The 27,930-nt window shown below is 43.0% G+C and overlaps 2 protein-coding genes across 3 annotated transcripts; one reads left to right on the top strand and one right to left on the bottom strand.

The window, feature by feature from the left end:
- The first annotated feature begins 267 nt into the window (after window positions 1-267).
- Window positions 268-3,722, top strand: LOC109766758 (WAT1-related protein At1g09380). Its single transcript, XM_020325543.3, has 7 exons — window positions 268-623; window positions 1,957-2,019; window positions 2,105-2,221; window positions 2,454-2,706; window positions 2,845-3,003; window positions 3,117-3,268; window positions 3,383-3,722. The coding sequence occupies exons 1-7, from the start codon at window positions 409-411 to the stop codon at window positions 3,567-3,569; spliced, it is 1,146 nt and encodes a 381-aa protein (XP_020181132.1). The 5' UTR covers window positions 268-408; the 3' UTR covers window positions 3,570-3,722.
- A 5,541-nt stretch (window positions 3,723-9,263) lies between these two features.
- LOC109766755 (protein MOR1) lies at window positions 9,264-27,721 on the bottom strand. Of its 2 annotated transcripts, none has more exons than XM_045235008.2 (53): window positions 27,298-27,721; window positions 27,038-27,143; window positions 26,830-26,953; window positions 24,707-24,786; window positions 24,451-24,628; window positions 24,300-24,364; window positions 22,999-23,081; window positions 22,809-22,894; window positions 22,595-22,708; window positions 21,896-22,015; window positions 20,401-20,503; window positions 20,087-20,223; window positions 19,923-19,988; window positions 19,711-19,825; window positions 19,552-19,592; window positions 19,014-19,085; window positions 18,816-18,917; window positions 18,325-18,430; window positions 17,950-18,062; window positions 17,789-17,876; window positions 17,565-17,665; window positions 17,329-17,436; window positions 17,146-17,251; window positions 16,986-17,065; window positions 16,760-16,909; window positions 16,586-16,661; window positions 16,364-16,488; window positions 16,016-16,276; window positions 15,834-15,908; window positions 15,673-15,754; window positions 15,471-15,592; window positions 15,307-15,399; window positions 15,151-15,228; window positions 14,189-14,284; window positions 14,000-14,101; window positions 13,805-13,906; window positions 13,485-13,667; window positions 13,273-13,384; window positions 12,908-12,984; window positions 12,719-12,798; window positions 12,367-12,432; window positions 12,163-12,280; window positions 11,868-11,987; window positions 11,719-11,796; window positions 11,473-11,631; window positions 11,246-11,404; window positions 11,074-11,171; window positions 10,835-10,991; window positions 10,629-10,745; window positions 10,425-10,520; window positions 10,162-10,233; window positions 9,852-10,074; window positions 9,264-9,767 (listed from the first exon to the last, which is right to left on the bottom strand). In XM_045235008.2, exons 1-53 carry the CDS (start codon window positions 27,458-27,460, stop codon window positions 9,526-9,528), a joined length of 5,976 nt encoding a protein of 1,991 aa, XP_045090943.1. In that variant the 5' UTR covers window positions 27,461-27,721; the 3' UTR covers window positions 9,264-9,525. The 2 variants fall into 2 exon arrangements, with proteins under 2 accessions (XP_045090943.1, XP_020181128.1); XM_020325539.4 differs by having other exon boundaries at window positions 9,264-9,770.
- Between the last annotated feature and the right edge of the window lie 209 nt (window positions 27,722-27,930).

Below are 27,930 nucleotides of genomic sequence, written 5' to 3' on the forward strand. Positions count from 1 at the left end.
ACCGTCAAGACGCGGTTAAGTTAGTCTCGTTCAGTCAAGAAGACTAATTGCACACACGGCATGCATATTATACAAGGACGCACTGGTGTGGATGTGCGCTGCAGTGGTCGCAGCCCGAGGCCATCGCAGGCATCTGTCCCACGTCAAGCCAACATAGCTAGCTTTTGTTTCTTTCCAACTTCTGGGTTTCTTGCATTGAGATTTGGCGCCAAACATGTGGCAGAAAGCAAGAGCCTTAAGTATATATATAGCCCAGTTTTTCATGTATATATGCATCCCCATTTGGATAGCTGTAGCTGGTATTGCTTAGTGCATTTACTCTACATAGATCAGTTTGCTCACTTTCTGCTGTGAAAGCATCTTCAACCTCAGTACGATTGATCAAGCTGCAGGGGAACATCAATCAACATGGATGTCGCCGCTGTGGACAAGAAGAAGAAGGTGCTGCTGGCGGAGGGGCTGTTGCTCCCGGTGAGCATGGTGCTGGTGCAGGCCTTCACCATGGGAGCCCTCATCCTGTCCAAGCTTGCCTTCAACGTCGGTATGGCGCCTTTTGTCCTCCTCGCCTACCGCAACCTCATCGGTGCCATCACCGTTGCACCCTTCGCCTTCTACTTTGAGAGGTACATACTCTGGCCCTGTCGCTTCCTTAGCTAGGTATTTGTTCTGTTTTTTTTTTCAGAGAGCGTCTCTTCTTTTCTTCATGTCTTATAGACTGTAGGATAGTATCCCACTCTGTTTTGTTTGACCGAGAAATAGCCTGACAATTACATAAATTTGAGTTGACTCAAGTTGCTTACATAGCACAAAGCTTGATGGTGTTCGGATCCAAAACTGTGTTCAGTTTTTAGCAAACAAAGTGCTGCAACCTCTTAGCAGTTTTTTAGTTTTGTTCATGTTCACTGAAGTATTTGTCTTTTATTCTATCTTTGTCCCTTGTGTGAAGTCCTAGATTTTTTTATATCACCGTCCATCGACTAAGAGATTCGTTAACACAGTCGACTAAGAAGTATACATACTAATATTTAAAATTTTGTTGACTAGTCGTAGCAGAACACTACACTAGATTATAGTATTAGAAATGATTTAATAAATCTCAAAATAAACAGAAAACTGCACCGCCATTGTTTTCCCACATGCTATGAACAAACAGTGAAATTTATTTTACTAACTTTATATTATATATGCTAATGCAAGTATACTGTGGTTTCTAGTTTTAAACAACAACAAAGTTGGTTCTACGGGCTTCATTTCACCCACATAGGCAGTTCTAAATATACTGATGGTCAAGTAGAAAGTTTGATTGTGAAAAGAAGCACCAAAACTTTGTACTTATCAGAACTCTTGTCTTACATTTCGAGGAAAGAAAACTCACGAGAAATAGAAAGAAATCGTATATCCATGTGTGTTAAGTGTTAGAAGAATGATGGAGACATTTCAACATTGAATCATGACATTTCCATGTGTTTCGAAAAAAAAATTGAGCAAGTTTGTTAAGTACGTGCACAGCTAGTATCACGCAATTTCAGCATCGTCTCGGTTTAGTAAGACATGAGGTGGACAAACATGAAAATAGGTGCTTTCCTTTCCGTTCTATATATGTAAGTTAGATACATCAATCGGCCTTGTTGTTGATGTATAACCGTAAAACGTTGCTGCTGATCTATCACCCATACAGGAAATAGTATGCATCAGGTCGAACTTTCTTGTTGGGCATCAGTCACATTCCACTTCATTGGTGCTTCCTTTGTGACGATCGGCAGGTCAAATTTTCTTCAGGAATATAACAAAGTAATCTCGTATCACAGCACAATTTCTTAAAAGTTACACTTGAAATGAAACATGCTCGAACCGAACATACAAATTTCTTAAACCGTATCTTCGTTATATTCAAGTTGTTTTGACATACGGAATTTTCTCCAGGAATTTTACACTTACCATGACTGATGAATGCAGGGAGATGATGAAAAAGGTGAACTTGAAGGTATGGGGCTGGATCTCCATCAACGCTTTGTTTGGGTCAGTACTTGTCCCTTACTTTGAACAACCCTGTATATATATCGTACGTCCAGCATTCTAATTTCGTTTGGCAATTTGACATCAGAATTGTGCTAGCAATGGGACTGCACTACTACGGCCTGCGCGCCACCAATGCGGCCTACACTGTCAATTTCCTTAATGTGATCCCCGTTGTCACCTTTATCATTGCTATAATACTCCGGTAAGTTACATACATTGTCTATTAATCTGCATTGCCTAACTCTATTTCAAAACGGATGGAGTAGTTATTTACATCACAGGTGCACAAATAAGGCCATCATGAACCTAACTTTATTGCATAGACACATGTGCTGACTACTGACCTGTATGACCATTAGGCCATGTAATGTTGGGAATGGATCTGGCTTCATTGATCTGACAGTCTGAAAATGCTGGTCTACAAACTTATTCAGAGTAGAGCGGCTGAAGATTGCCACATGCCCAGGCAAGATGAAGGTCATCGGTGCGGCGATTTGCGTGGGGGGGACCATGGTGATCAGCATGTACAAAGGCAAGCTGCTGCATCTCTGGCCTACCCACCTGCTGAAACCGCAGCTGCAGTCGGTTGGTGCGGCATCCTCTGTCCCTGACCACCACAACATGCTCATCGGCACACTGTTCTTAGCCGGCAGCTGCCTCAGCTACGCCTTCTGGTTCATCATACAGGTTCAACTAGCATAGTATCATACAGATTCTTCATTCATGTCGCAGCAATAATACACTTGTGAATTGTGATGATACAATTAATTGTACCTTCCCAAGAGTTTCGTTAAATTTCCAATTCAAATGAACTAAATTGCGCAGGTTCGAGTGTCCAAGGAGTTTCCGTCCAAGTACTTCTCGACAATGCTGGCGTGTGTGTCGGGGACCGTGCAAGCGGTGGTGATCGGGGTCATGCTCGACAGGCGTCCAATGGCATGGGCGCTCAATTGGAATCTGCAGCTGCTCACCGTCGTTTACTCGGTAATTAAGTGGCCAGTAGCAATTTGATGTGACCATCCTTGAGCTCATCAAGCCTCTTCCATGGATATGCTACAGCTTGCACGGTCTGACTACTTTAAACATGCGTTATTCAGGGGGTGTTCAACACTGGCATCACCTTTTGCTTGATCTCGTGGGCCGTGTCTCGTCGCGGGCCAATATATCCTTCCATGTTCAACTCGCTGTCACTGATAATCACCACGGTCCTCGATTCGGTGCTGCTTGGCACAGATGTCTCTGTGGGGAGGTGAGAATGGATTTCTGTCATGTGCATCTTCAGACATGGGATGGTTGTATGCAATGCATTTACTGTAGCGAATCCGGCAAGCTGCTAACAGTGATAACCTGCTTGTGCTTCCAGCTTGCTGGGAGCGCTGCTGATCATCATCGGGCTGTATGCATTCCTCTGGGGGAAAGGGAAGGAAACACAAGAGCAGCGCAAGCAAAGCAGAGAGGCGGCGAACGGAAACGGGAGCGCGGCAGGTAATGGGCTGGACAGCGTGCAGGTTGGGAAGCACGAGGTGCGAATTCGCGTGGAAGTGAGCTAGCTAATTATACAGACACATATATAGACAGTATTGGCGCAGAAGGCAGATGAAAGGAGTCAAATCAAGATGAACAAATCTCTGAGATCAGATGTATATACATATGTATGTATGTATGTCTTATGCAGACTCTTATTTTTTCGAGATAAGAACAACTCTAATAGATTCTTTAAAATCCTCCCACCCTCTAAAATCGTAAAAAATAGACAAAACAGACTAACATATTCCCATAAAGCATTCATATCCCTAGAATCTTTACAGGTTCCTCTAACCCCCCCCCCCCCCCCCCCCCCCCCCCCACACACACACACACACACACACAGAGACAGTAGGTAAGAAGGGGGTATAGAGGGCACTATGGACTAGTAGTTTGGTTGGTTCTTTTTTTGAGCAAAGAGTAGTTTGGTTGGTGACCTGGGCTCTTCGTACCTGGGGAAAACTAGCGCCTGGCATGGGCCTGAATTTGCGTTGATTTGTGCTTGGCCGGGCTAGCCTGCGCTTGGAGTGTTTTCTCGATTGAGCTATGCCCTAGTTTTGTCTGCCGATTAGGCCCTAGGCTGCTGCCAGGCGTAGAAAATGGACACCTGGACGCGACTGAACACGCTACCTGGCGCTAAGTACTTTATAATTTTATTTGATTGAGCTAGGCTAATCAAGTTGCTAGGGAGGGCCAGGCCAGACAATCTAACAAACAGTTATCAGGCACATGCCAGGCCAGGAATGTTGCGGTATGGACACAAACCGAACTAGCCCTGTATCCCTCCATTTTTTGGCACCAGGGATGTTTCACGCCCAACTCCTACCTCCCACCACAAGCCACCTCGTCGTGCCACCGCTCCCGGATGTCACACCGTTCTGCACATCTTTGTGGAGCCATTGTTGAGGGTATTTCGTCGAGTACCTAACAACAGTACGGTAGTTGCACACGGATTTTGTTTAGTAGTGGGGTGTTGCCACATTTCGTCAGATGAACACAGGGTACAAGGTGACCCAAGGTTCGGGCTCCATGATGGGGATAATATCCCTACTACTTATATGAGATTAGTTTGAGACAAGGAACAAATAGAGGTTACAACTAGGGTCTATTAGAGTTGGTCAAGCTATATATGGGCAATCCATACGAGATGTCGAGATCGAATTGGCTAAGGTGTATAATCTATGTATTCGGTAGATCTTGTGTGTCCCCTCCTCATGGCACCACGTACCCATTGAGATGGGGCCTAGTTAGGTTGGCTTGGCCTTCCTTCGAGGTACTCTTGATGATCCACGATCTGGACTCCTCCGAGTTTGCTAAGCCTACTGCTCATCTTGGAGAAACCAGGGTGGCACGCTTGTTGAAGTCGGTTGCCCGGGTATGGCCCGATAAACCTGTGCATATAGGCATAAATATGGACCATACAACATTTGCTAGACAGGGATACAATGGCAGTACTTTTCCTCGGTTTCTCCATTTTTGATAAATAAATAATTATTAGAGAGTGAAAACTGGCAAAACGTTGAGAAACTATAAGAAATTTTTTGAAAAACTCTATAAAATGGAGCCATCAAATCCCCAAAGCTTAGATCCTTCCCAACCTCGAGAAAATGAAAGATAAAAATGAATGAAGAGGAACTTGACGTAAATAAAAAAAGTCATACCGGTCCGGGCAGATATAGTATTATTGTCTTCATGTTTCCTGCAACCTTAACAAGATGATATAGAATATTTAAAAGGTTGCACCTAACCGCGTTGCCTAACCATATAGAATCTACTAACAAAGATATCAAGTTCTTCTCTCAAGTCTTAAGAGTTAGCTTGGCAGCAAAAACAAGTCAAAATCGCATTTTTTTAGAGTGAAAACATTTTTAGCACACAAGGAATTATACAATTTAAAACGTGGATGAAGAGTATGATCAAGTGGATGCTTTCCTCCAGTAAGGATTCGTTATCAAATCTCCTGTTATGACCGGCATAGGGGCTTAGCCCAGTGGGTTATGGTCCAAGTATCTTAATTAGGGGCTTAGCCCAATTATCTTATCATATTAGTATCGTTTGCTTAGGAGTCAAGTAAACCTCTCTATATAAGGAGAGGAGATGTATCAATCTAATCAAGCAAGAAGCAATCATAATTTGCTCGGCTTCCCTTAGGGAGCCGGGAGACCTAAACCCTAGCCGCCTCCTGCCTTCGTCGTCGCTACTCCGTCGCAAGGACGGCGCCACGGCGCCGGCCGCCGCGCACCAGCCCTCGTCCTTCCCCTCCTTCCCCTACAACCTACGCCCTAGATCCGGTAGGGCCTTAGCTCCTACCAATTTGGTATCCAAAGACTCGGGCTCGATCATGTCTTCGTCAACGCCAACGCCGCCGCTGCCAATCACCACCACCGCACCGCTGACCACCGCCGGTTCCCCACCGCCGTCGGCCCCGGTCACCGTCACCGCCGCCGGTTCCCCCACGCCGCCGGCCCCGGTCACCTCCGCTGCGCCGACAACCGCTGTTTTCACGCCGGAAGAAGTCACCAGCATTTTGCGGGATCTCGTGACGGCCGTCCAGGGCATCCATCTGTACCTGGTCGGGCCGGCTGCGACTACCGCCGCCTACGGCCACCCCGCGCTGCCGTGGCCGTCCCAAGGCGCGCCTGCAATGGGCGGACCACCGCTGCCGCCGTTCCAGGCGGGGCACCCCAGCGGGCCGCCTCCGCCGCTGTTGCACCTGCCCTGATACTCGGTACCCGCGGCGATCGCCGGGCCCCATCCGTCGTTCCAGCCGCCGCCCGCCCCAGTGTCGTCCTGGCCGCAGTGGCCCGCGCCGGTTCTCGCGGCGCCATCCGCGCCCGCCCCAGCGCCGCAGTGGCCGCACTGGCCCGCGCCGGTCCCAACCGCGCCAACCGCGCCGGTCCAGCTCCCACCGCTGCCGCCCAGCTCCGGACTGGGCCAGTCCACACCGGGAGGCCTCCCGATCCAGCAGGTCCGATTTTCACCGTCACCGTCCCAGATCCCGGCCTGGCTAACCGGGACATCGCCACCGCCAGTTTACACGGAGGCCGGGGACCCACCGGTACCCACGCTGCAGTCTGGGGCCTCGTCCGGCTCTGCGGGGGCCTATGACGGTCTCCCCACCGTTGACCAGGCGCCGTCATCATCACTGCTCCGCACCGTCGAGCCGGTCGGCCATGGCGCGCCGACCCAGACGCCGCCACGGTTCGCCAAGATCGACTTCGCCACTTATGACGGCACGGAGGACCCGCTTAACTGGCTCAAGCGGTGTGAGCAATTTTTCCGTGGACAGCGCACGCTCGCGTCGGAGCGCACTTGGCTGGCATCCTACCACCTCCGCGGTGCAGCCTAGACCTGGTACTACGCCCTCGAGCAGGACGAGGGCGGCATGCCCCCTTGGGAGCGCTTCCGCGAGCTCTGCCTCCTTCGTTTTGGGCCCCCGATCCGCGGGAGCCGCCTGGCGGAGCTAGGCCGCCTTCCCTTCACCTCCACGGTTCAGAACTTCGCCTACCGTTTCCAGGCCCTGGCATGCCACGCGTCGGGCGTGACGGCGCAGCAGCGGGCCGACCTCTTTGTCGGTGGACTTCCGGATCACATCCGCGTGGACGTGGAGCTTCAGGGACCCCGGGATATCCAGACGGCCATGTACTACGCCCGCGCGTTCGAGCGCCGCGCGGTGGCCGTCCAGCAGGAGTCACCGTCCCGGGCCACTGGGTCGCTACCCTGGCCAGATCCCGCTCTGGGTCGGCCTGTTCAGGCTTCCGCGGCACCCCTCGCCGCGACCGCGGCACGCCCGTTCCGCCGGCTTACCTTGGCTGAGCTACTCGAGAGTCGCCGCCAAGGGTTGTGCTTCAACTGCGACGAGCCCTACACGCACGGCCACGCCTGCCCGCGACTCTTCTACCTGGAGGTTGCAGACTACATTCCGGAGGACGCCGTCGCCGCCGACCTTGCCGCCCCAGCTGTCGCGCAGGTGTTTGACGCTGGTTGATCACCTCGAGGAGTTCAGCAAGCGCTTTCCCATCTTACAGCTCGCGGACGAGCTGTTTGTGCAGGCGGGAAGGAGTGTTATGACCGGCATAGGGGCTTAGCCCAGTGGGTTATGGCCCAAGTATCTTAATTAGGGGCTTAGCCCAATTATCTTATCATATTAGGATCGTTTGCTTAGGAGTCAAGTAAACCTCTCTATATAAGGAGAGGAGATGTATCAATCTAATCAAGCAAGAAACAATCATAATTTGCTCGGCTTCCCTTAGGGAGCCGGGAGACCTAAACCCTAGCAGCCTCCTGCCTTCGCCGCCGCTGCTCCGTCGCAAGGACGCCGCCACGGCGCCGGCCGCCGCGCACCAGCCCTCGTCCTTCCCCCTCCTTCCCCTACAACCTACGCCCTAGATCCGGTAGGGCCCTAGCTCCTACCATCTGCCTACCTTGATCCGAAGTCAGTGAACTTAACAAGGAAGCAACGCTTGGTGTTATGTTATAATCAAGTTTAGGAGCCCTAATCATCCATCAGCAAGTATTGCGGCCATTACAAAACACTCTTAAATCGGTGGCCAAGTGGTGCACAAATCACCAAGCAAATAAGTTGTTCTATGTGTTGGTCATTTGGCCGGATATGCTCTTTGTGTTGGTCATTTGGCCGAATATGCAACTTATTGACCATGTCCTCTTTTGCTACCCTCCCATGCATGCACATTGTACTTGAGGGTGGAGAAGAAGCACTTCCTCCTCCTTCATTGTTGGTTGAAGTTGAATGCGCAACATAAGTGGCTCATGTCCATTGCCCATCCTGACAAGACCGGCGGCAGGAATCATCGACAAAGTGATGAGGGAGGAAGCACGAACAACTGGTCTGGGAGGGTAAAATTGACATCTTTTTGCATGGATTGCTAAACTGAAACTTTTTTTATCAGACGCATGTAAGAACTTACAATCATCAGTTGCTTTTTGGTTGTAATGGTTGCATATTGATCAACATATGAACTTCAAATGAAGGAGGTCAAACAAGGTGCAAATGTTTTGGGCATGCCATGGAATATTTCTAGATTTATTTCAGTCTTTCTGGCGATATTCCTTCAATGGGAAGAGGTTGTCGTCGACTACTAAGCGCTTGTGATGACATCATCAATTTCAAAATGTTATATCGGCTCAGTATCTCAAAGTGCTTAGAGGTAGGGTGTGTGTGTGTTCATAGGGTGAGTATATATGAGCATCTACGATTTTACTGTGTTAAATAAACATACATATTACACATATGTATCTAAACATAAAGTTTTTTTTGGATTATTTGAGATATAAAGTAACCTTTATCAACTTTGGTCAAGGAAAATAGGCTCTGTCTCTGTGCAGCCCGTGAGCTATTTCCAATTTAGGGTCTTTATCTGCCCTACTAACCATCTATTAAGATTGTGCTCATTTGATGCATGGGCAGATGTTACTACAAAGGACTCAACAGAAAAAATAGCCACCAGTAGCGATAATTCAATTCCGTGCCCAGGCTCTTCTGCAGCTAGTGACAGTAAAAAAAAAGCAGAAAAGATCAGAAAAAAGAACAATCTTTTTTGTCAACCAAGATGCTCAAATGCATGATGTCACTGGCAGTAAGTATTTACATCACGAAAATTTTAGAAGCCACACCAGCACTCAAGTGTACTCCTAACCGCATAGTACTGATCAATACAGTTAATTCATAACACTCAATTGTATTGCTATACAACACAGGAAAACTCAACCGGCACCAAAAAAATGTGTCAAAATACTAATTAGGCCCTCAACAGGCAAGCTACAAGCAAAACCTCTGACTAGCTTCTCTACAACTACACCAGAAACTCTTCAAGAATGGGTTGACCAGGAACGGGGGTTACAAAATGTCGGCCCCGCATCATGTAGTGCATCCGACATACCTATCTACAAATAGCATGACTATGCTGCAAATTTACAGTCAATTACAATGGTAGGTATTTCTCATAGTACTGTCAACTATATTTAGAGTGGTTCCATAGAGCCACTCTTTAACCTCTCCATTCGTGCTTGCAGCCCAGATAATGCTCTCTCGTCCATGGGTGGAATATTACTTTGTGTTTGTGGCTCACCATCCACTCGCGCCCCCCCATGGAGCGCATTGCCATTCATACTTGACAGTGGCCGAGTCTGAGCTACATCGAAATTGCCCCCCACAGCTGCGGCTTGGATGCTCTTCATCCTTTCCCTGAGAGCATCCAATGTCCCTGCTGGGATAGATACAGACAATTCCACGAATCAGATGACAGTCAGATATCCCAGAAGTAAAGAGGCAGGAGAGGGAAGTAGACCTGAGGATTGGAATCTATCTGTCTGTTGATCTGATTGTAACCTCAAATCAGAGTCTCCTTGGACTCTGAAGGCGTCGTCTTCATTACAATCCGTTTTGCTACTTATCGATTTTGTATGAACAGGAGAAGGTGCAAACTTTGGAGAGGGTATTGATGCTATTGGAGGTGGAGTTGATAATGGAAGACTAGAGGGTGTTCTGCCAGCTGCAGCATTCTTCTCCACCTGGATGCACCAAAAGAGTATAATTGTATCCATGTCAAGATTACAAAAAGAACTTGAACCCTCCTGTCTATGGTCCAGATTACAAACCTGAGCTAGCCCATCTCTGATGTACGTTCTAAATGCTTCACTTGCATTCTGAAGCTGAGCGAATATATCAACCTGAGAGAAACATGTTTTTGAATGGTATAAACTTCCATCGCAAATTAGCAAACTAAACTCATAGGTTACAGATTTACTTCTTCAAAGGAAAAATAAAGCTAATTCAACAGTAATCATTAAATCAGGAGCAAGGTTCGTATAGCTTTTAGAATCCCACTCTAACCATCCAAAGCCAAAGCTTGACAAAATACCTTTGGGTACAGCTGGGTTATCCGGTAGAGTTCATACAAACCAATCGTACATGTTTGTTTGTCACCGATTTTCTTGAATACTGCAGCGAGCTCTTGCTGATCACACCCAAAAATTGTTAAATAGTGAGTCAAATAATTCAATGAAGTAAAAAAAAAATACCCACAAGCACGATATTGATAGAAGGAGAAAGGAATTGGAGTAACCTTCAATTGTGCATCCGTTGAATGAATTGATGGATTTGGAGTGTTTGATGCTGCATCACCCCAGTGAGTTTGACCCATAGGTCCAGATGGGGTTAACATCCTAGCTGCTGCAAGGGTCTAGGATGACCCAATAGTATTGTTTAGGAAAAAGGGGAGGCGCATAGAAGCTTTATGGAAAAATCGAAGGGTGCAGTTGCAAATTCTACCTGAAGATTAAGATCAATGTATGCCAGGATGATTGGCTGAGGCTCAGCGTCTATAGGAACCATTGAAAGGTGACCTTTTATTGCTGTGCCTCGTAGCTTTACAAGTTCATGCAGCACAGTTTTGACCATTCTTAATGGCTTGTCATCAGCTCCAGCCCTACAGCATATGCAATTGTTTAATGTACAAAAAGAAATCAAATGAACAGCTAAACAGTAAACTGCAAGGGATCAGCACAAACCTCCTCCGTATCTCTTCCATTCCAAGTTCTTGTAAATAAATATGAACACTTTGAAGAATGCGGTCAAGGTCAACCTCATATATTGTACTCTGAAGAACCTGAAAGATGACATATGCATTCAGAAGTGATATCTGTACAGATTCAGAATGGTCAAATAAAAATGACAACATACCTTTGTCAACTTAATTAAGCATTTGACAACTAAATCTGAAAACTTCTGATTCTTTACAGCAAGGGACTCTGACGGAGTAGGGGATGGCCATCTTGAAGGGTCCAAGGGCCTCAGCAAATTGATTAGTACAACGAATGAGGAAGTTCTCTCGGCGTTATCCTGCAGAAGGTTGGATCATGAACAAAGAGCAGCCAGCAAGCCAAAGCAGATTTAAGAAATATGCATACCAAGATTTTAAGCATTAAGACATTAAGAGCCTTAAGTAGTTGACTGCCATCATCCATAAGAGGAACCCGCTCATCTAAAAGCCATAGTAGTAGCTCTGTGATAAGGTTATCTAGTGTACCCTCCTTCACTGCGTGAGCGAGACGTTTGATCTGGAAAGTCTGCAATATTACAAAGAACTCATAAACAACATTTTAACAAATACATGTAAAAACAAAATAATGTTGAACATAAACATATTAACAGACCTGCATGAGAGTATTTAAAACGTATTTGCAAGACCTTGAAGATGCCCCAGATAGGCTGAAATTAAATGTTTTTGGAACCTGAAAGATTTGCCAGCATTGGAGTTAGCAGGGTAAGGAAAGCTTAAGCATAAAAAGCAATGTAGGCTTACCATAACAGACAAGCATGAAACTAATCTGTCTGCTTCCTTAATGAGATCATCAAGCGCAGAGCTTTCAGGATCAACCGCCTGAGTTAGCTCGTGGCATATGACTTTCATTCCTTCAACAGACTGCATGAACAAAAACATGCAAGAACAATGCGTGTGCTTCAACAATGGATGTAAAAATATGACAACAAGTAGGCGTTGAAGTTATAGATATCACAATACAGCATAGAATAAGGAGTGAAAACAGAGCGTATGAACAAGAGACGGCAGAACATGAGAAACTGAGCAACAGCACTACCTGTTCAGGCAAACCTAATGCAACAATATCAAGAGCTTCACGCCAGTCTGCGGGACCAGTCACTGCTGCTGCCATCTGCCTAGGTACCGTATGGGCATCGGCATACCCGAAGTTTTCCCTACTTATGGACAAGAATACACAAATAAAGTTGTGTTATGAAATACAGAAGGAACTGCGAACCGATTAATAAGATAAATGAAGCACCTTGACATCATTGATCCTGCCATTGAACGAGAAACCAATTCCCCACTCTGTTCTGCTACATCAGATCTACAGCCAAAATGAAAGAATATGAATAAATAAGAACAAGAAGACATCAGACATCACAAGTAAAGCAAAAGCAAACTGTTACTTCCTCCGTCCGAAAGCGCTTGTCCCAATCTTGTCCCTCAAATGGATGTATCTAGCACTAATTTGATGCTAGATACATTCATTTAAGGGACAAGCTTTTCCGGACGGAGGGAGTATGTTTTGGTTCAAAATTTGCCATCTTGCATTTTTCAGCCCTGGGTTGGTGGGGGGTAAGGAATGCATGATTCCAACACAAGGAACTAACCCGTTTTCTCTGACTGAACGCCTCAATGCTGCTCGGGCATCACCAGGCCTTCCTTCTCTCCTCTTATCCATTTCTCGAGCCTGATAATATCATTAACAAGGTGATTTTAGATCCCTCGACATTACCAGGTAGCTAAATAATTTTAAACTTCAAGTAGAATAAATTTCTTGTGAATTGATAGATGATTACCTTCCACTTAAACCTATCATCGAGCATACTTCGTTGGGCATCTGAAAGTTTTCCAACATATCGCCATACATCATCCCCTGCTTGACCAAAGAGAGTAGACTAAGAACCAAATGATAATCATTTACACAACATGTAGCTAAGACATAATGGTTGCTCATGCATCTAATGTGAAAAATGCAGTGATCTGTCACTTGTTCAAATATGCAAGTGTGCGTGTTTGAAAAATCAAAATACACAGGAGTAATGGTTCAGGATATAGGGCTAAAGGGTTGAATATTTCAAACAATTGATCAGGCAATACCAAGAAATCAGTTCTAACATAGCATGAAGAACCATCTTCTGAAAAAACTAGCAAAAGAATGTACCAAGGTTCTTGTAAGCAGTGGCAAGCGTATTAAGAGCGGCTTTTCTGATTTCTCCATCCCGCTCTGCTGTTAATGCCGCGACAGATGGCAAATTTTTCAACAAGCCACCAACCTGCATGAACAGAAATAAGCAGGACCCATGAGTAAGAAAGAAAATCTACCAGCTACTAAAGACAACCTCGGGTGATTGGGCTGGGTGGGGGGATCCAGACCTCGGTCCCGTTATGATCCATGAAGTATCCAATAATGTCAACACACTCTATCCTAGTTCGGTTGTTCTTGGAGCGCAGCCCCTCCAATATATAGGGAAGCAGCTTTGGAAGAGAATAGATGTTGATCATTTGCTTTATCAGCTCCCCCATTTTCTCTCTGACTTTTTCAATGTTGTGACCAGACTGCAATACAACAGTGGTTTACAATTAAAAACTCTTGCCACATATTACCATATACCATATAATAAGAATAAAAGGAGCAAGTTCGAAAGCAAAAAATAATGGAAAATATTCCCAGAATGTATTTAAGATGATATTACCTTCTCTATAAGGCAAGGCAGGAAGATTGCAGCTTCTGCTTCCGTTAACATGTAAGATTGATCTTTCAGACCATCAAATAGCTCAGGAAGAAAGTCAAGAACCTACAAGACAAAGAAACAGAGTACACAGAGACCAATTGAGCTGGAGTGCTTCAACAAAAGAAATAAGACTCGTCAACTTTTGAACTAGCACACCTTCAACAAACATGTCGTGTTGGATTCACAGAAGCGCAGGACAAACCATCTTAGTAGTATATCGAGAAGCTCAACCACTTCTTTGCCACTTGAAGGAAGTGCCTGCACGATTGGATAGTGTCACAATCATACGAGCTAGGTTGCACAGTTTACTGCACACGAATAAGTTCTAATATTGCCAATTCCAACCTTTTGTAGTAACTCAATACCATCTATTTGCCTCTTAAAGTCTGAGTTCCATAACCGCAAGCTAACATCCTCTCGGAAATGCTTAAATAAATCAACCTGCAAATAAATTTTTCACAGAATCAGATAGCTTGTTCGGTAAACGGCCAACTAGCTACACACTGTCCACATGTGTAAACTAAATAAATTGTAGGACATAATAAGATCAATATGTCCAATGAACCAAACATGAAACATATTGAAACACTAGATTCTTCTTCAATGCATCGCAGGAGGATGCTGACATTTTTGAAATGTGGTTGTATATGCGCACGTTACTCCATGTGTGCACAAAATAAAAGTGAACACATTTCATGATTGAATTTAAAACAAGATTCTAACATATTGAGATGTGATAAGGTGTTTGCTAGTCAACACGGCAGCATGGATACCAGCTTTGGACACCAGGACGTCTGCTACTGCTAAGCACAAAGTTCTGTTGCCTACTAACCTGCTATACCAATTGACCAGCTCTGACTTCTGACATGAAAACACATGTGCATATAACCTGCTACTGCGTGCATAAATTAAGTCCTATGAAACTGTTGGATATATCATATGTGCATATAACCTGCTACTGCTTGCATAAATTAAGTCCTATGAAACTGTTGGATATATCAATTTGTGCTTGAAAACAAACCAGCATCAAGGAGAAGTAACAAAAAGGGTTTTCCTTGACATGTGACAGTTTGTTCTTAATAGCTTCTACTTTTTTTTACCGGCGGTTTCTGCCTTCTACTCGGCATTACACTAATTGTGTGCCCGCTAGGTATACTGTTCTGCTTATTGATAAATGGCAAGTACAAGCTATAACTAACAAATAACAGCACACTTTATGGCCTGATGAGACAACAACCGAGTATAAGAAATATATCTGAGGAAGCAATGCAGTATGCTTAAACCAGTTATTTTTTCACAACACGGACCTTCAGTTCGTCTATTTGCTCACGACGTGGTTCTTCAAACTTGAATTTACGTACCAAAACCCGTCGCTCGCGATCTTCCTGCACAATTAAATACAGATACAAATATAAGAATTCAATGTACAGCTTTGCTAGTTGCAGAACTTGATGCTGTCCTACCTTGTTTGAGTCCTTAATGTTAAATAATGCCTGAGACTGTAACGAGTCTTGAGAAGAGATCATAGTAACAGAGGCCCTTGCTGGAACTCCTCTCTGATAATAAAAATAATAACAGTTAGAAAATGAAGTCGTTTTCTACAATGACAGACAGCAAAGCTACCCACTTGAGATGCAGCTTTGCCAACATTTGAGGAGCGATCATTTAGGCCAGGTTTGATATTCTTCAAACCACCTTTTGATGGCAAACTCATACTTGTTGTCACCGTCTTTACAGAATCAGATATTCCTGTTTAAATGGTGCGGTAATACCAAATCAGTACAGAACAATGGGGAAATCTAAAATGTGAATAATATTCTGCAAGACACCTTCATGCACACTGGACAGTTTCAACCTCTCTGCTACAATGGCCATAGTAGGGGATGGCAGATCTCTCAAGTTCTTTGCAACCTACATCATGTAGCGTATTCAGCCATTGGAAAAAGTTGCAGAAAAAAGGGGCAAATGAATTAAAAGGACAAAATCATACCGCTGCTTGGCCACAAATCTTGAGAACTTCATTCATAAAAGTCTCAGCGGCTTTACGGACTTCAGATGATTTATCCTTTTCAACAAATGGATATAGATATCATTAGAATTCCCATGAACTATATACCAACAAAGTTTAAATTAATTAATAGCAACAAAATAATTCAATAGTTTGACTAATACCATCAAAGAAGATGCAGACGGCTTCAGTAAAGGCAAAGCCTCAGCTGGATCACTCATTTTCGAGACATGCTTAGACAACCAATCGAAGAGATCTTTTCGCCCTTCTGAACCACTTTTCTGATCACCCAAAGCTACTGCAATATATGGAACCATCTTATCAAGTTGAGTAGCAGCAACCCAGGAATCGAGAGCAGTCAAAGTGCACTCTCGCATGTGCTTCTTATTGTCACCAATACACTTCAGCACATCTGCCAAGATACCCTACATCATAACACAAAATTGCAGTTATTATAGGTGCGAAAGGACACCACTAAGAAAAAGTACACACAAAGTAGAGCTGGTTATAACCTTGCTTGATTTTTCAACAGAAGGGCCCATAGCAGATGCAAGAACACCAATCGATGACAAGGTCGCCATAACTAAGTTTTTGTTACTGTCATTAAGACGGCCTCTTAGCGCCGTGAACAGGTCCACTGCAGTTTCAAGATAACAAAAGTAATGCTGTGACTTAGATGATATAACCCAGCATAACATATTTAAGAGTTATTCAAGATTGACAAAAAAATGAACCTGTTCCTGTTGGCTGAATGCGCTTATGGGCCTCCTCCACAATTTTGTTGACTGCTTCTATGGACTCCAGCCTTAACTGTCGTTTCACATTAGCACAATATCAACATCAATACCAAATGCATGCAAACTTACAGAATTAGCACAAGAGGTTAAAGAGAAACCAATTATCTGTACCTTCCAGTCTGGGCTCCCCAAATTTTTCAGTAAAGCAGGCGTTATCTTAGAACTTATGTCTTCTCTCGGCAGGCCATCTGATGAGGCAGCAGACGTAGACGATGCAGTGTCCAAAGCTCTAACTGTTCTTTTCGGAGGAGCAGCAGCACCCTGTTAATTCAGAACAATTGTTGCAGTTAAACTTCAAAAGGAAAAAAAATCCCAAATAATGACCAAGACAGCATACCTCAAATGGATTCTTTTCATATTCAGCATCGAGAGCACTGAGAAGTGCCGGTTTGACATCACTTAAGAAACCCTTTATATCTACAGGAAAAGCTTATTTCAACAACGACAACAGAGTGCACCCATCAAGCCATAAATAAACTAAGAAACAAGTACACAACCTGGCCCTACAAACTTATGCAGCATCCCGATCAGTTTGATAGTAGAATTTCTGGTTGCAGCAGCGCTAGATTGCAGACCCGTGTCTTTACAAAAATCAATTATGTCCTGGAACCACAAAGAAGACTAAGAACAAGAGGGCAGTGTCTTTATATGCCAAACGATAAAACCATAGCAAACCACACCTTTAGTTTTAAATTCGAAGTCCCAAAGTCTTCAACGGCAGATACCATCCAAAGAATGCCCTCACTAAGAACCTTCGGATTCTTGTGCTCTTTCATTATTTTGTATAACTACAAAAATGATGGGCACAATTATGGTGGTTGCAGTCATTAAGATTTTAGAAATTGGACTTAGGCAGAAAGTGTGAATGCGCATATAATGACTACAACAATGGCCTAATTGCAATGTTATCTCATACCCTCTCAAACACAAACCCTGGCCCTACTGCCTCGCAAAAAGCGGTAAGACATTTCATTGCAGGCGCTCGGGTTTTTATATCAGCAACCCTTTCACTTATGCCTGAAAGAAAATGATTTTATAAATCAGTAATTCTGCAATAATAAGCATTCTAAAAGACATAAACGGTAATTGGATGTGAAAAGTTATCAAATATTGTCAAACTGAAGTAAGAGGAGCTCGTACCAAGAAGGCATAGAACGACACATCGCTTTGGGAACTTCTTCACAGTTGAGGCAATGTAGGTGATGACCTCTATAACTTGTTGTTGAACCTGTTTCATACAAAATATGCATTACTTCAATAAGGAAATATTTCTTACTAAACCAAAAATGATCAGTAAATACCTGCACATTTTTTTCATTCCATCCAGGCACAGCACATAATAAACGGACCAAGAGTTCAGCAGATTTGTCAAGTTCTGTGAGATTTTCGACATCCTGCTTTAGCATGCCAATGGCTGCCAAATAGTAAAATATTAGGGTTTAATGTAGGTCATGGAAGCATCAAGGTTTAGTAGAATTACGTTCCATTTTCCATACATGGCATAGAATATTAAAAACAGCACAGAAATAGCAAAATATGAAACAATGATACGACATGATTTTCCTTCGTTAAGTGTAGCATTAACATGTTAGATGTAAAAAGACGCAAATCAAAGCTTAGTCTGCCAATCAAAATAAGATAAAGAACAAAACACGAAGCACATGATCTGTTGGAACCTTCAAGACGCTCTTTCCAAACAGTGCTCTTTAACTGTGAAATTGTCTCTGTTTTCACAACAGAATTTAATCTCTCCTCTATTTCTTCCAAACTCATCTCTGAAGGCTGCAATAAATCAAGCAAGTAAGCATGTGAGTTCAAACCTGACTTTCTTGGTGAACTATTACTTTGTAAACACAATCAGTCACTCAAAAACAGTTGGGTATAATGGAAACACCTTCAGTTAAATATCTATGGTTTCAGTACTCTTATGATAGATTCAAAGACTTAAAATACTGGACTAGGAGAAATATACATCAAGTAGTTTCAAGATTAAAAAAAATACAAAACTCCCACAGAAAATTGTGACTATCGACAAAATAAACAAGGATGTGCTCCAGACTAGCAACCAAGACAAGTTACAGAGTTAACGTTTTACTATGAAAATCACAAATTATTTTGATTGTAAAACGGAACAATGTACTTATGATAAGCAAGTCGAGTAAGCCACCTCAACATCTTCAATCTCAGGAGCAGCAGAAGCCTTTGACTGTGGTCCGCCATCTGTCTTTTTTGCAGTTGATTTTGCTGGTCCAGATTTCTTAGCCGGGGCCTTACAAAAATAGAAACATGGTGGCCAAATTTAAAGAGCAGAAACTCAAACATAGTATGGTTATGCGCATCCAATAGCAAGGAAAACAATGCTAACCGCTGCATGGATAGGCTTCTTTCCACTAAGCATGCTTGCAGCAGATCTCCTCATTGTTGAGCTATCTGTAACCTACACAACCATGAAATAATCAGGGTTTGGTTTGTCAACTGATATCACGCTCCACTGCTAGCTATAAAGTATTTTAAGCAGTGGTCCTGCAAAGATTTTATTACGATAAATACAGTCCTTCAACTTCCTCCAGTACTGCTTAATGTAACGCTGGTGGCTTCTATTTCCAATTTTTTATATATGCCCGAGAGCATCTTTAGTCGAGCCATACCAGAAAAATCTAGAGCAATCGTCAAAAATTATTCTAACAGTGTTCTAGAAGAGACCAGCCTAGCACACCCAGCTGATCATCCTGCCTAGTGCCTAGCACATAGCTGAAGGCAGGTGGCAAACACGATTCCAAAGAGCAGGCCATGCAACCCAGCACAATTGCAGAGAAGCAGGTTGGGTCTTGGAAGAGAAGCCACAGATTACAGATTGTATGTGCCGTTGTGTTAATAGCGAGGTCAAAACATAGAAAAGGTACCTCCCGAGCAGATGTGGCAGCTCCTGAACTTGAGGTAGGTACTGAAATGGCATAGTTGCTGTTTGTTAGGTTCGCAACAGTGTTGGTGTAGAAATGAATACATAACATAGATGTATTGTTCCCATCTGGAAAAATGGGAACAGGAACAGCAGCTCAAACCTGTCCCTGAACTTAAAACAGTATCAGTGGCAGAGCCAATCATATCTGAAAGTTTCTTTTTCCTCACGTCATCTAACTTCTCCAGGGACCGTTCCAAGGGTTTCATTCCAACCATCTATACAGATAGTAAAGTACCCAAAAAAAGCATAGAACGTAAGTAACATCAAAAGATAACAGATGCCACGAGAAAGACACACTCAAAAGACACAAACCTTAGCTATGGCAGTCAAAACAGAGAACGAAGAATCTCGAACATCTGGGGTGCTATCATTCAAGCACTAAGAATAGGAAATTAAGTTAGTGCAGATACGTGAAGGCAAATGCAAATATACTAGAAGAAGAAATCACAACCGGTAAACCAAAATTGGTTATTCACCTCCATGCAGATAGGAACATACTCCTTGTGCAACTTTAGGACAGTTGCCTTATTGCTCGTTTCAATGCAAAATGCAACCCAGTTCAACGTTAAGGATCGAACAAGAGGGACCTTGTTTTTTACAGCGACCCGAACATCTGCAGCAACACAACAAACAAATTATGTACTCATGTTTTGAGCCAAATACAAAGTTTGTGTTAGGATTAACACATTCGCCTTTTTTATGTATAAACAAAACTACTTTATAACACTTCCGATTTTTATTTATTTTTAAGATAATACAGGGTTTTTCTCTAGCCAAAACAAATACTAACCTTCAATCACATCAAGAAGAGCAATACAACCAGACTTATGCATTGCTTCGAGTGTTTGAGTCAGTGCTTCCGACATAGTTGGCTTTTTCTCTTTCAGCTTTTCCTGTTTAACATAAACAAGGGCAAATGAAGTGAAACATGTCACTTTACTTGATCGATATTTCAAGTTAGTGCAGCATAAGAACTTCATTGGCCAGTAAGATGAACAAATATACCTGTTGCCCTAAGCCCCTATAAGGGTTAATTTAAACAACACGATTATGTCAAATCAAAAGAGGATAGTCTGTAATACTAACTGTTTATTACACAGCTAAATCGCCAAATACTTCTTGGTAGTCTGAATATTACATAAATTGTAATATCACGATGTCAACCTAAAAACGAATTTGTCTCAGAGAGAGAGAGAGAGAGAGAGAGAGAGTATGTATGTGTGTGCGCTATTATTATTGTATATTGTATATTGCAACCGGTTCGGATGGCAGTCGCATAACAGGATAGGAGTCTAGGGAGCTTATCCTTCTTTTTGCCATTCCAGTTGTGATTGTCGGCATGAACTTTGATTTTTTATTCTCGCTCCACTTGCGAGCTGTAATACTTTGATGACTTTGTACTATTTTGCTAACTTTTAATAAGATGGCTGCATGCATCATTATGATGCAGAGGCTGGGGGTACGCCTCCATTTCCAAAAAAAAAAATCAAAACAACCTCTATACCAATGGTTATCACGGTGTCTTCGTCCTAGACACCTGGGCGACAATCAGAAGGGAGTATTTAACATCTAGACTAGAGTGGTTATAGAAGATCCCAGTCAATCTTATTCACATAGAATCTTGTATTTCCCTCTATCACAGAAAATCACATGTCACACTTGGAAAGAAAGGTGGACCAAGCAGAACAGCAGCAAACTGTCCAACAATCCCACCTTCCTGCAAAAGAAATAGTAAAGTCCAAACTGAAGGAAAAGATATCTTTTGTCTTCTCCGACTCAGCTCACAGTTCTCTCCCTTGATGTGCTTCTTATCCAAGTCAAATCGACCCTCTTCTGAGGGGTCCTTTTCACAAACGTCCTTCTTTCCCTAGTACCTTCCACAAGGCTAATGAATCCCACTTTGGGAGTTTTTTTCGCTTAAGTCAGATGCTCAGAGCCTAGTCACTCTGGAGCTTGCAGGCAGATCTCAAATGACCACAAGCGAGCCAACAAGCACTAATGTGCAACAAAGAACTAAATTCTTCTAGTGGATCATGCAGTAGCATGCAAATTTGGCTGTACTGATCAGTCATATGGCTAAAATAAAGAGCAAGTACATTTACAAAAACACAGAAAAACACTCAATAGAGTGAAAGCAAGTCAGTCTCAGAGATCTTAAGATATCATAAGCAATAAAAATGAATTTGCTAGAGATTTATGGCTATTAAGGAAAAGGATAATTTGACAGACAAGTGAAACAGGAAGGGCGATTTATGGTTACTAAGGAAACGGGTAATTTGACTTACAAGTAAAACAGGAAGCAGATTCCGTGAATTTCCTGAAAAATGAGTTCTTAAACCTTTAGCTAAATTCCCTATTGCTTGGGTAGCTTCCACTGCAACAGCCAAATTAACATCTGTAACAAGCTGCAATAGGACAAAGACAACGGGAAGGAAGTGAATCACAAATTACAAACCTGAACACTTCTCAGATAGTTAACACTTGCTAAATAGCAACAATAGATTGGCAAGATAAGATAAGTAAGAGAAAACAATTCAAAGGCTACTTTTATCACAAATACTACCAGCCTACCACAATAAACCAAGAGCGTTCAACAACATAACATGACCTCCCAAAGAATATGGTGTGCAGGTAGTTCCTCATTAAGTATTGCTACACTATACCCCAAGAAACTTCCAAAACAACATAATATGAGTTAATTTTGAGCAATGAGAATCCACGCAAAAGATTTCTGAGAAAACATTATGCAGGTTGTATCAAAGTTAACATTCTCCTGCGAATTACTCCAAGTACAAACTACAAAATTAATATATGTCAGGAAAAACAATGAAAGGGTGTTTCTCTTGTAAAATATAAGGAAACAAAAGAACATAAGATGAGTCAGGAAACTGCTTAAAATAAAATCTGATATTTTGCCATGCTAACCAAGAAATGGACACAAATCTTAATGCATGAAATATCGTAAAATTCAATCCAATATTAACCTTTTTAAGTGTTCGGGAAACTTCATTAAAATCACCAGGAGCGATTTTTTTGGTTGAAGCAAGCTTAGTAAGCTCTGCAACAGCATCCCTTCTTTCCGACCATTTTGTTGCTTTCTGGAATTGCAGATAACACAATGACATCACAAGTTTATAGAACAATAACAAAAGATTAGTACGACTCTGGCAGTATGTCTATGCAAGAAAGATCACATACCACACCATCCCAAAATCCAGACTTTTCAAGTGGGGTTAAAATATCCACAGGATCAACAAGATCATATTCATCAATCTCCATAGGGGCTAGAAATACAATTGTATCAGTATCTTGTCTCAAATTGAACACAGGAAACTTGTCAACAACAGAAATAAAATTAACAATAAAAATGCTCCTGAAAACAACAAACCATCTGGCACTGCAACTTCAGAAGTACTGGCGCCTGTTGTCTCTGGCACAGCTTCCTCCTCAAGCTCCTTTTCTTGTTCAGATCTGGTAAACAATATTTAAATTATATCCACTTTTAATATATGATGGGTCAAGTTGAAAAAATATGAACATATTGTATTCACCAATCGTGAGCATGGTTAAACAAAAAATATTTGGCAGGTGAATCAATACATTTTTTAGGGCAGAGCTTCTTGTGACCAAGAAACTAACACCACTAGAAAAACTTAGAAGAATGTTTTATAACATGGAGATGTACCCTATCATTTTTCCTTGTTAACCATTCCTTGTAAATATGATTTTGGTTCATCCACACTTAAAACCTTATTACTCCCTCCGTTTGGATTTATTAGGCCTCCTCTTATTTTGGGTCAAGATTTGACCTAGACTTAACTAATAAAAGGCAAAATATATGTCATAAAAATTATACCGTGGGAAACCTCTTCCAAATACAAATCCACTAATATAGTTTTTGTAACATATACTTTATATTTTGTTAGTCATATATGTGGTCAAAGTTTGAACCAAAATACGAGGGGGCCAATAAACCCTCCGGGAGTACCGAATAAGAGAAAAAACTAAAATAACAAAACAAAACCAATAGCCCATATATTGTGATAAACAAAACAGTAATCAAAGTTGTATCTTATGCTTGGGAATGGAGTAGCTTTTTTAGATACCATGATCATAACTATACAACATGTACAAATGATAGCATCACACCGTTCATAAAACAAATACTGAAAACTTGTGTTTTAGCTTACATCGAATCAATGGATTTTACTTTTCAATTCTACACCTAATAAAGTAGTCTCAGGTATGAACGTCACTAATTTAACTTCTTTTTATTGTATTCCAAATATTGAATTGCTTGCTCTTGAAATTCATCATACAAGGATATTTTTTGCAAGCCAAATATACATTCATCTAGTTTGGTCAAGACTGTATAAAAAATCTCATAAAAAATTATTATGATGTGCTTACATACTTTGTCCTTATGCAGAAGTAAACGATGAAATAGGTTATAAACAAATGACTAACAGTACAACCATCCAATGCAAAATAAACAAACAAACTCAAACATAAAACAACTACACAAAACATATTATGAATGTGTTCTGGCATTTTATCATAGTTCATGTAGAATTATAATATAGCAGCTTGAACCTAGAATTTAGATACCTGTTTTACAAAGTTAAATCCGAAATTTTCATGTAAAGAAATGCTACAAATATTAGAGAGATGTTCTTTAAAGAAGTTGACCTTATCTTGCGAGTTGGCTTAGCAATTCCTGAGACATTTGCTAGCTCTGCTTCCAACTCTTTTTTCTACAAACAGAAAAAATGTGATTACAAAGTTGGCTCATAAAACATATTATCAATGAAATCCATTGAACTGGTACAAATAATCCCACCATTGTATCCCTCATCTTCTCAAATAAGATTGACTTTACAGGCTCTTTGCCAATCCATCGACAAAGCTCAAGCGTCAAGCCTTTAGAAGAAGCTCGAACATTCTGGTCTGGATGATCAAATAGCTCAGGAAGCATCTTCAGAATTTTTTTAGGTGGTACAACCTTAGCTCCAAATTCACTGGCAGAAACAGGAAGATGTGAAGAGAGTTTGATAAATACTTATGGTTACAAGCCAACTTACCAGCTAAGAACTTACCTGAGTGCTTGAAACATGACATCAATAGCAGGAACAACAGCTTTAGCCACTTTATTCTTTACAGCCTTCTCCATAGATTCCTGGTACCATAAGAAAATTGAGTCAGTTTGAGCAAGTTAGCATGCCATCGATCATAATTACAAGAAGGGACATATTGTGGAGATCGGAAACATTTTAAACAGGTTGAGTAACCAACAAAAGAAAAAGGTTGTGTTAGATAAAGGCTGGTCATCAATGCCTTGTGGCAAGATATGTCATATCACCAGAATAACAAAATACTTGTGCATTTGCAAATAAATGATGATTCAGATGCCAGCTGAGGCATTTACGTATAGGTCATCGTGGAATCCATGTGGCCAAGGCTCTGAAACTTTGACCATTGTTTTATGTGGTATGTAAGCTTACATCATAATAATGCCATTGCATTTGTCTTCAGATACTTTTATGATATAGAAGTTCAATATTTGTTGGTATGTAAGCTTACATCGTAATAATAATATTGCATTTGTCTTCAGATACTTTTATGATATTTTTACTAGAATGTTAAGATTAAACATCATAGCCTGTGCACTGAAAACTGATAAGACTTATATTTGTAACTGGAGTTAACTATAAACACCATTATTAACAACTAACTCTGCAAATGCATATATCCCCTTTTTCCCCAAAAGATAACTGAGGGGGGGGGGGTGATAGTATAGATTTTCTAGGGAAAGGAGGACCCAACGGGAAGTCACACAGTACAAGCAGGGAAGTCCTAAACACAAGGAACAGTTCTCCACAGAAAAGGAAACACCAAGAGTCAAAACTGGGTACAACATTGTCAAAATAATTAGTTTCTTTGCTTCCAAGTGGCAACGGGAACTTCCAACAATGAAGAGTGAAAGGGCGGTCAATGAAGAGATGGTGGCGGTCTTCCAGTGCTCCAGAGTCGGAGTGTGCAGGAAGATCCATTAGATACCAAGCAGTTGCGCCTTATGAGCATTTCTCTGGTATTGAGCCTATCTTCTCCCATGAGCCTACCATTGACCAGCAGAAAAAACAAAGGCCTTCAAGTTTTGGTCCGCATTTACTTGACCAAATCCACAGGATACGGAGAGTCCAGTTGGGTGTCCTGAAAGCTATGAAGGCAGCATTGCTCAGAAGTGTATTCCAGATTGCCCAAGTGCAGGTCCATCTGTCTTTCATGTGTATATAACATTTCCATGGCATTGCTTCTATTGTTAGATCTAAGACCGCCAGCACAACGATCATCATAGTGTGTTAGTTGAGCAGGAGAACTTTGTTTTCACGGTACTTGGGTGGGCTGGGCAGGGATTGCTTACAGATGGTGGTCACAAAGATAGTACTAGTATGAATACGGATGGGGTGGTGAAGAAAGGTTAAGTGTTGTCTTCACCATCGGTCAAACTTACAGGTGCTCCCTAGTAATGCAAGCTCAGGAGAACTTTGTTTTCACGGTACTTAGGTGGGCTGGGCAGGGATTGCTTACAGATGGTGGTCACAAAGATAGTACTAGTATGAATACGGATGGGGTGGTGAAGAAAGGTTAAGTGTTGTCTTCACCATCGGTCAAACTTACAGGTGCTCCCTAGTAATGCAAGCTCAGGAAACATGCCCCTGGTGTCCTTGCAACAATTAAACAAAAATTTGCTCTATTATAAAGTGAATGGGAGAGTGGAACAGCTAAAGTACTTGCAGAATTTGGGGGTCTACCATGCCACAATCAAAGACAAGACTGAAGGCAAAGGAGGGAAATTGGTTTTCCTGCCACAGACATTAATCAATGGTTTCATGCACCGAATGCCAAGGAAACAATGGCCAATCTCTACTACTGTTCTCTACCACTGTTCGCTAAGTGATAACTAAGATGTGTTAGTGAGAGGAGTGTAAATATTGACCATCCACTCTTATGGCATAGGCCTAACCTTATGTAAGTTATAACAGCATTGGTGCATGGACGTTACATAAGCCAGCAATTACATCTAACCATACACCTACAAAATGTGTGGCCTAAGTTGTGGAAGACAAAACAACTGAGACCACACCATAATTGTGTGCTCGATGCATACGAATCATCTTAAGTCATACTGAAAGTAATCACCAACTGCGGTCGGACTTACAAGGAAGACCTCTGACGCCTCCAGCTCCACCCAAAGGAGAAATGCAGCTTGAGCCTTCTCAACAGTCTTAGGCCTACCAGTGAGGCACTTGGCACATATCGCATCACACACCTCCTTGGCATACCTGTGCAAGGCCGGCCCCAAAAATCAACGGAAAGGTAACTAGAAGAACGAGAGCAAAATGGCGTAGCATCCTGTAGACACGCACCTGGATACATCAGCATCAGCGGCTCGCTGGAAAGCTAGCAGCGCATCCAGCGCCTTCTCCTGCACGGGCGCGTTCGAATCCGAAACCGCCTTCTTAAATAATGGTCCTAACCACCACAGGAGCAAAGGAAGAACACGGCCATTCAGATCTAACACGACGGAATACAGCAGGAATCTCGAAATCGGGGCGCGCGAATCAGGCATCGCGCGGATCCAAGCGCGCAATGGGGCGGATCGGGAGGCGGCGGAAGCGGGTCTCACCAAACTCGCGGAGGCGGGCGTCCTTGGGGTCGGTGATGGAGTCGCAGAGCGCGGCGAGGTCGATGTTGGCGTCGTTCCGCACCTTCCAGTTCTTGTGCTGCAGCCGCTCGTCCCACGGCAGCTTCTTCGCCTCCTTGAGGAGCTTCTCGTCCTCGGTCGACATGGCCGGCCGCCGCCGCTAGACGAGACGCTAGAGCCTGGCGGCCTCCAATGCAATCGCCGTCCGCGGATCGATGCGGCGGCCTAGGGTTTCAAATTGTGGCGGTGGCGGTGGCGTTCGTGGGGAGTTTGGATCGGAGGAGGGGGGAAGGGGGAGAGAGAGGAGATGGGAGGGGAATAAAAAGGTAAAAAAAACGATTTTCCGAGGGTGGGAAATGCGAGTGAAATAGGGAGAGGGGGTTTGGAGTCGCGTCAGGTCAGGAGCGGGGGCGTCATTTTGTTCGTCCGTTCGTTCGGGCTCGCACGGGGGGAGGCCGGTAGGTTTCGGGTCAGGGTCTCGGCCGCGTACGAGAAGGTGCGCTCGTGGGGTGGGCCATGTCCTGGGTCCCACGCGTCGGTGGGATGAGGGCTGTTCGCTGATTCGCGAGGCGAAGGGCGAGGGAGTGGGAGGGGACGGTCAGGGAGTTTTGAAAG

Source organism: Aegilops tauschii, chromosome 3, assembly GCF_002575655.3.
Source record: "Aegilops tauschii subsp. strangulata cultivar AL8/78 chromosome 3, Aet v6.0, whole genome shotgun sequence".
In the NCBI taxonomy this organism is placed as follows: Eukaryota; Viridiplantae; Streptophyta; class Magnoliopsida; order Poales; family Poaceae; genus Aegilops; species Aegilops tauschii.

Excerpts from the sequence above, each read along its gene's own strand:
- LOC109766758 (XM_020325543.3), top strand. The coding sequence starts at position 409 with ATGGATGTCGCCGCTGTGGACAAGAAGAAGAAGGTGCTGCTGGCGGAG. Across the intron at positions 624-1,956 it reads TTCGCCTTCTACTTTGAGAG|GGAGATGATGAAAAAGGTGA; the intron begins GTACATACTCTG and ends TGATGAATGCAG. Across the intron at positions 2,020-2,104 it reads TCCATCAACGCTTTGTTTGG|AATTGTGCTAGCAATGGGAC; the intron begins GTCAGTACTTGT and ends ATTTGACATCAG.
- LOC109766755 (XM_020325539.4), bottom strand. The coding sequence starts at position 27,460 with ATGTCGACCGAGGACGAGAAGCTCCTCAAGGAGGCGAAGAAGCTGCCG. Across the intron at positions 17,877-17,949 it reads GGAATGAAAAAAATGTGCAG|GTTCAACAACAAGTTATAGA; the intron begins GTATTTACTGAT and ends TGTATGAAACAG. Across the intron at positions 17,066-17,145 it reads GCATAAGTTTGTAGGGCCAG|ATATAAAGGGTTTCTTAAGT; the intron begins GTTGTGTACTTG and ends CTTTTCCTGTAG.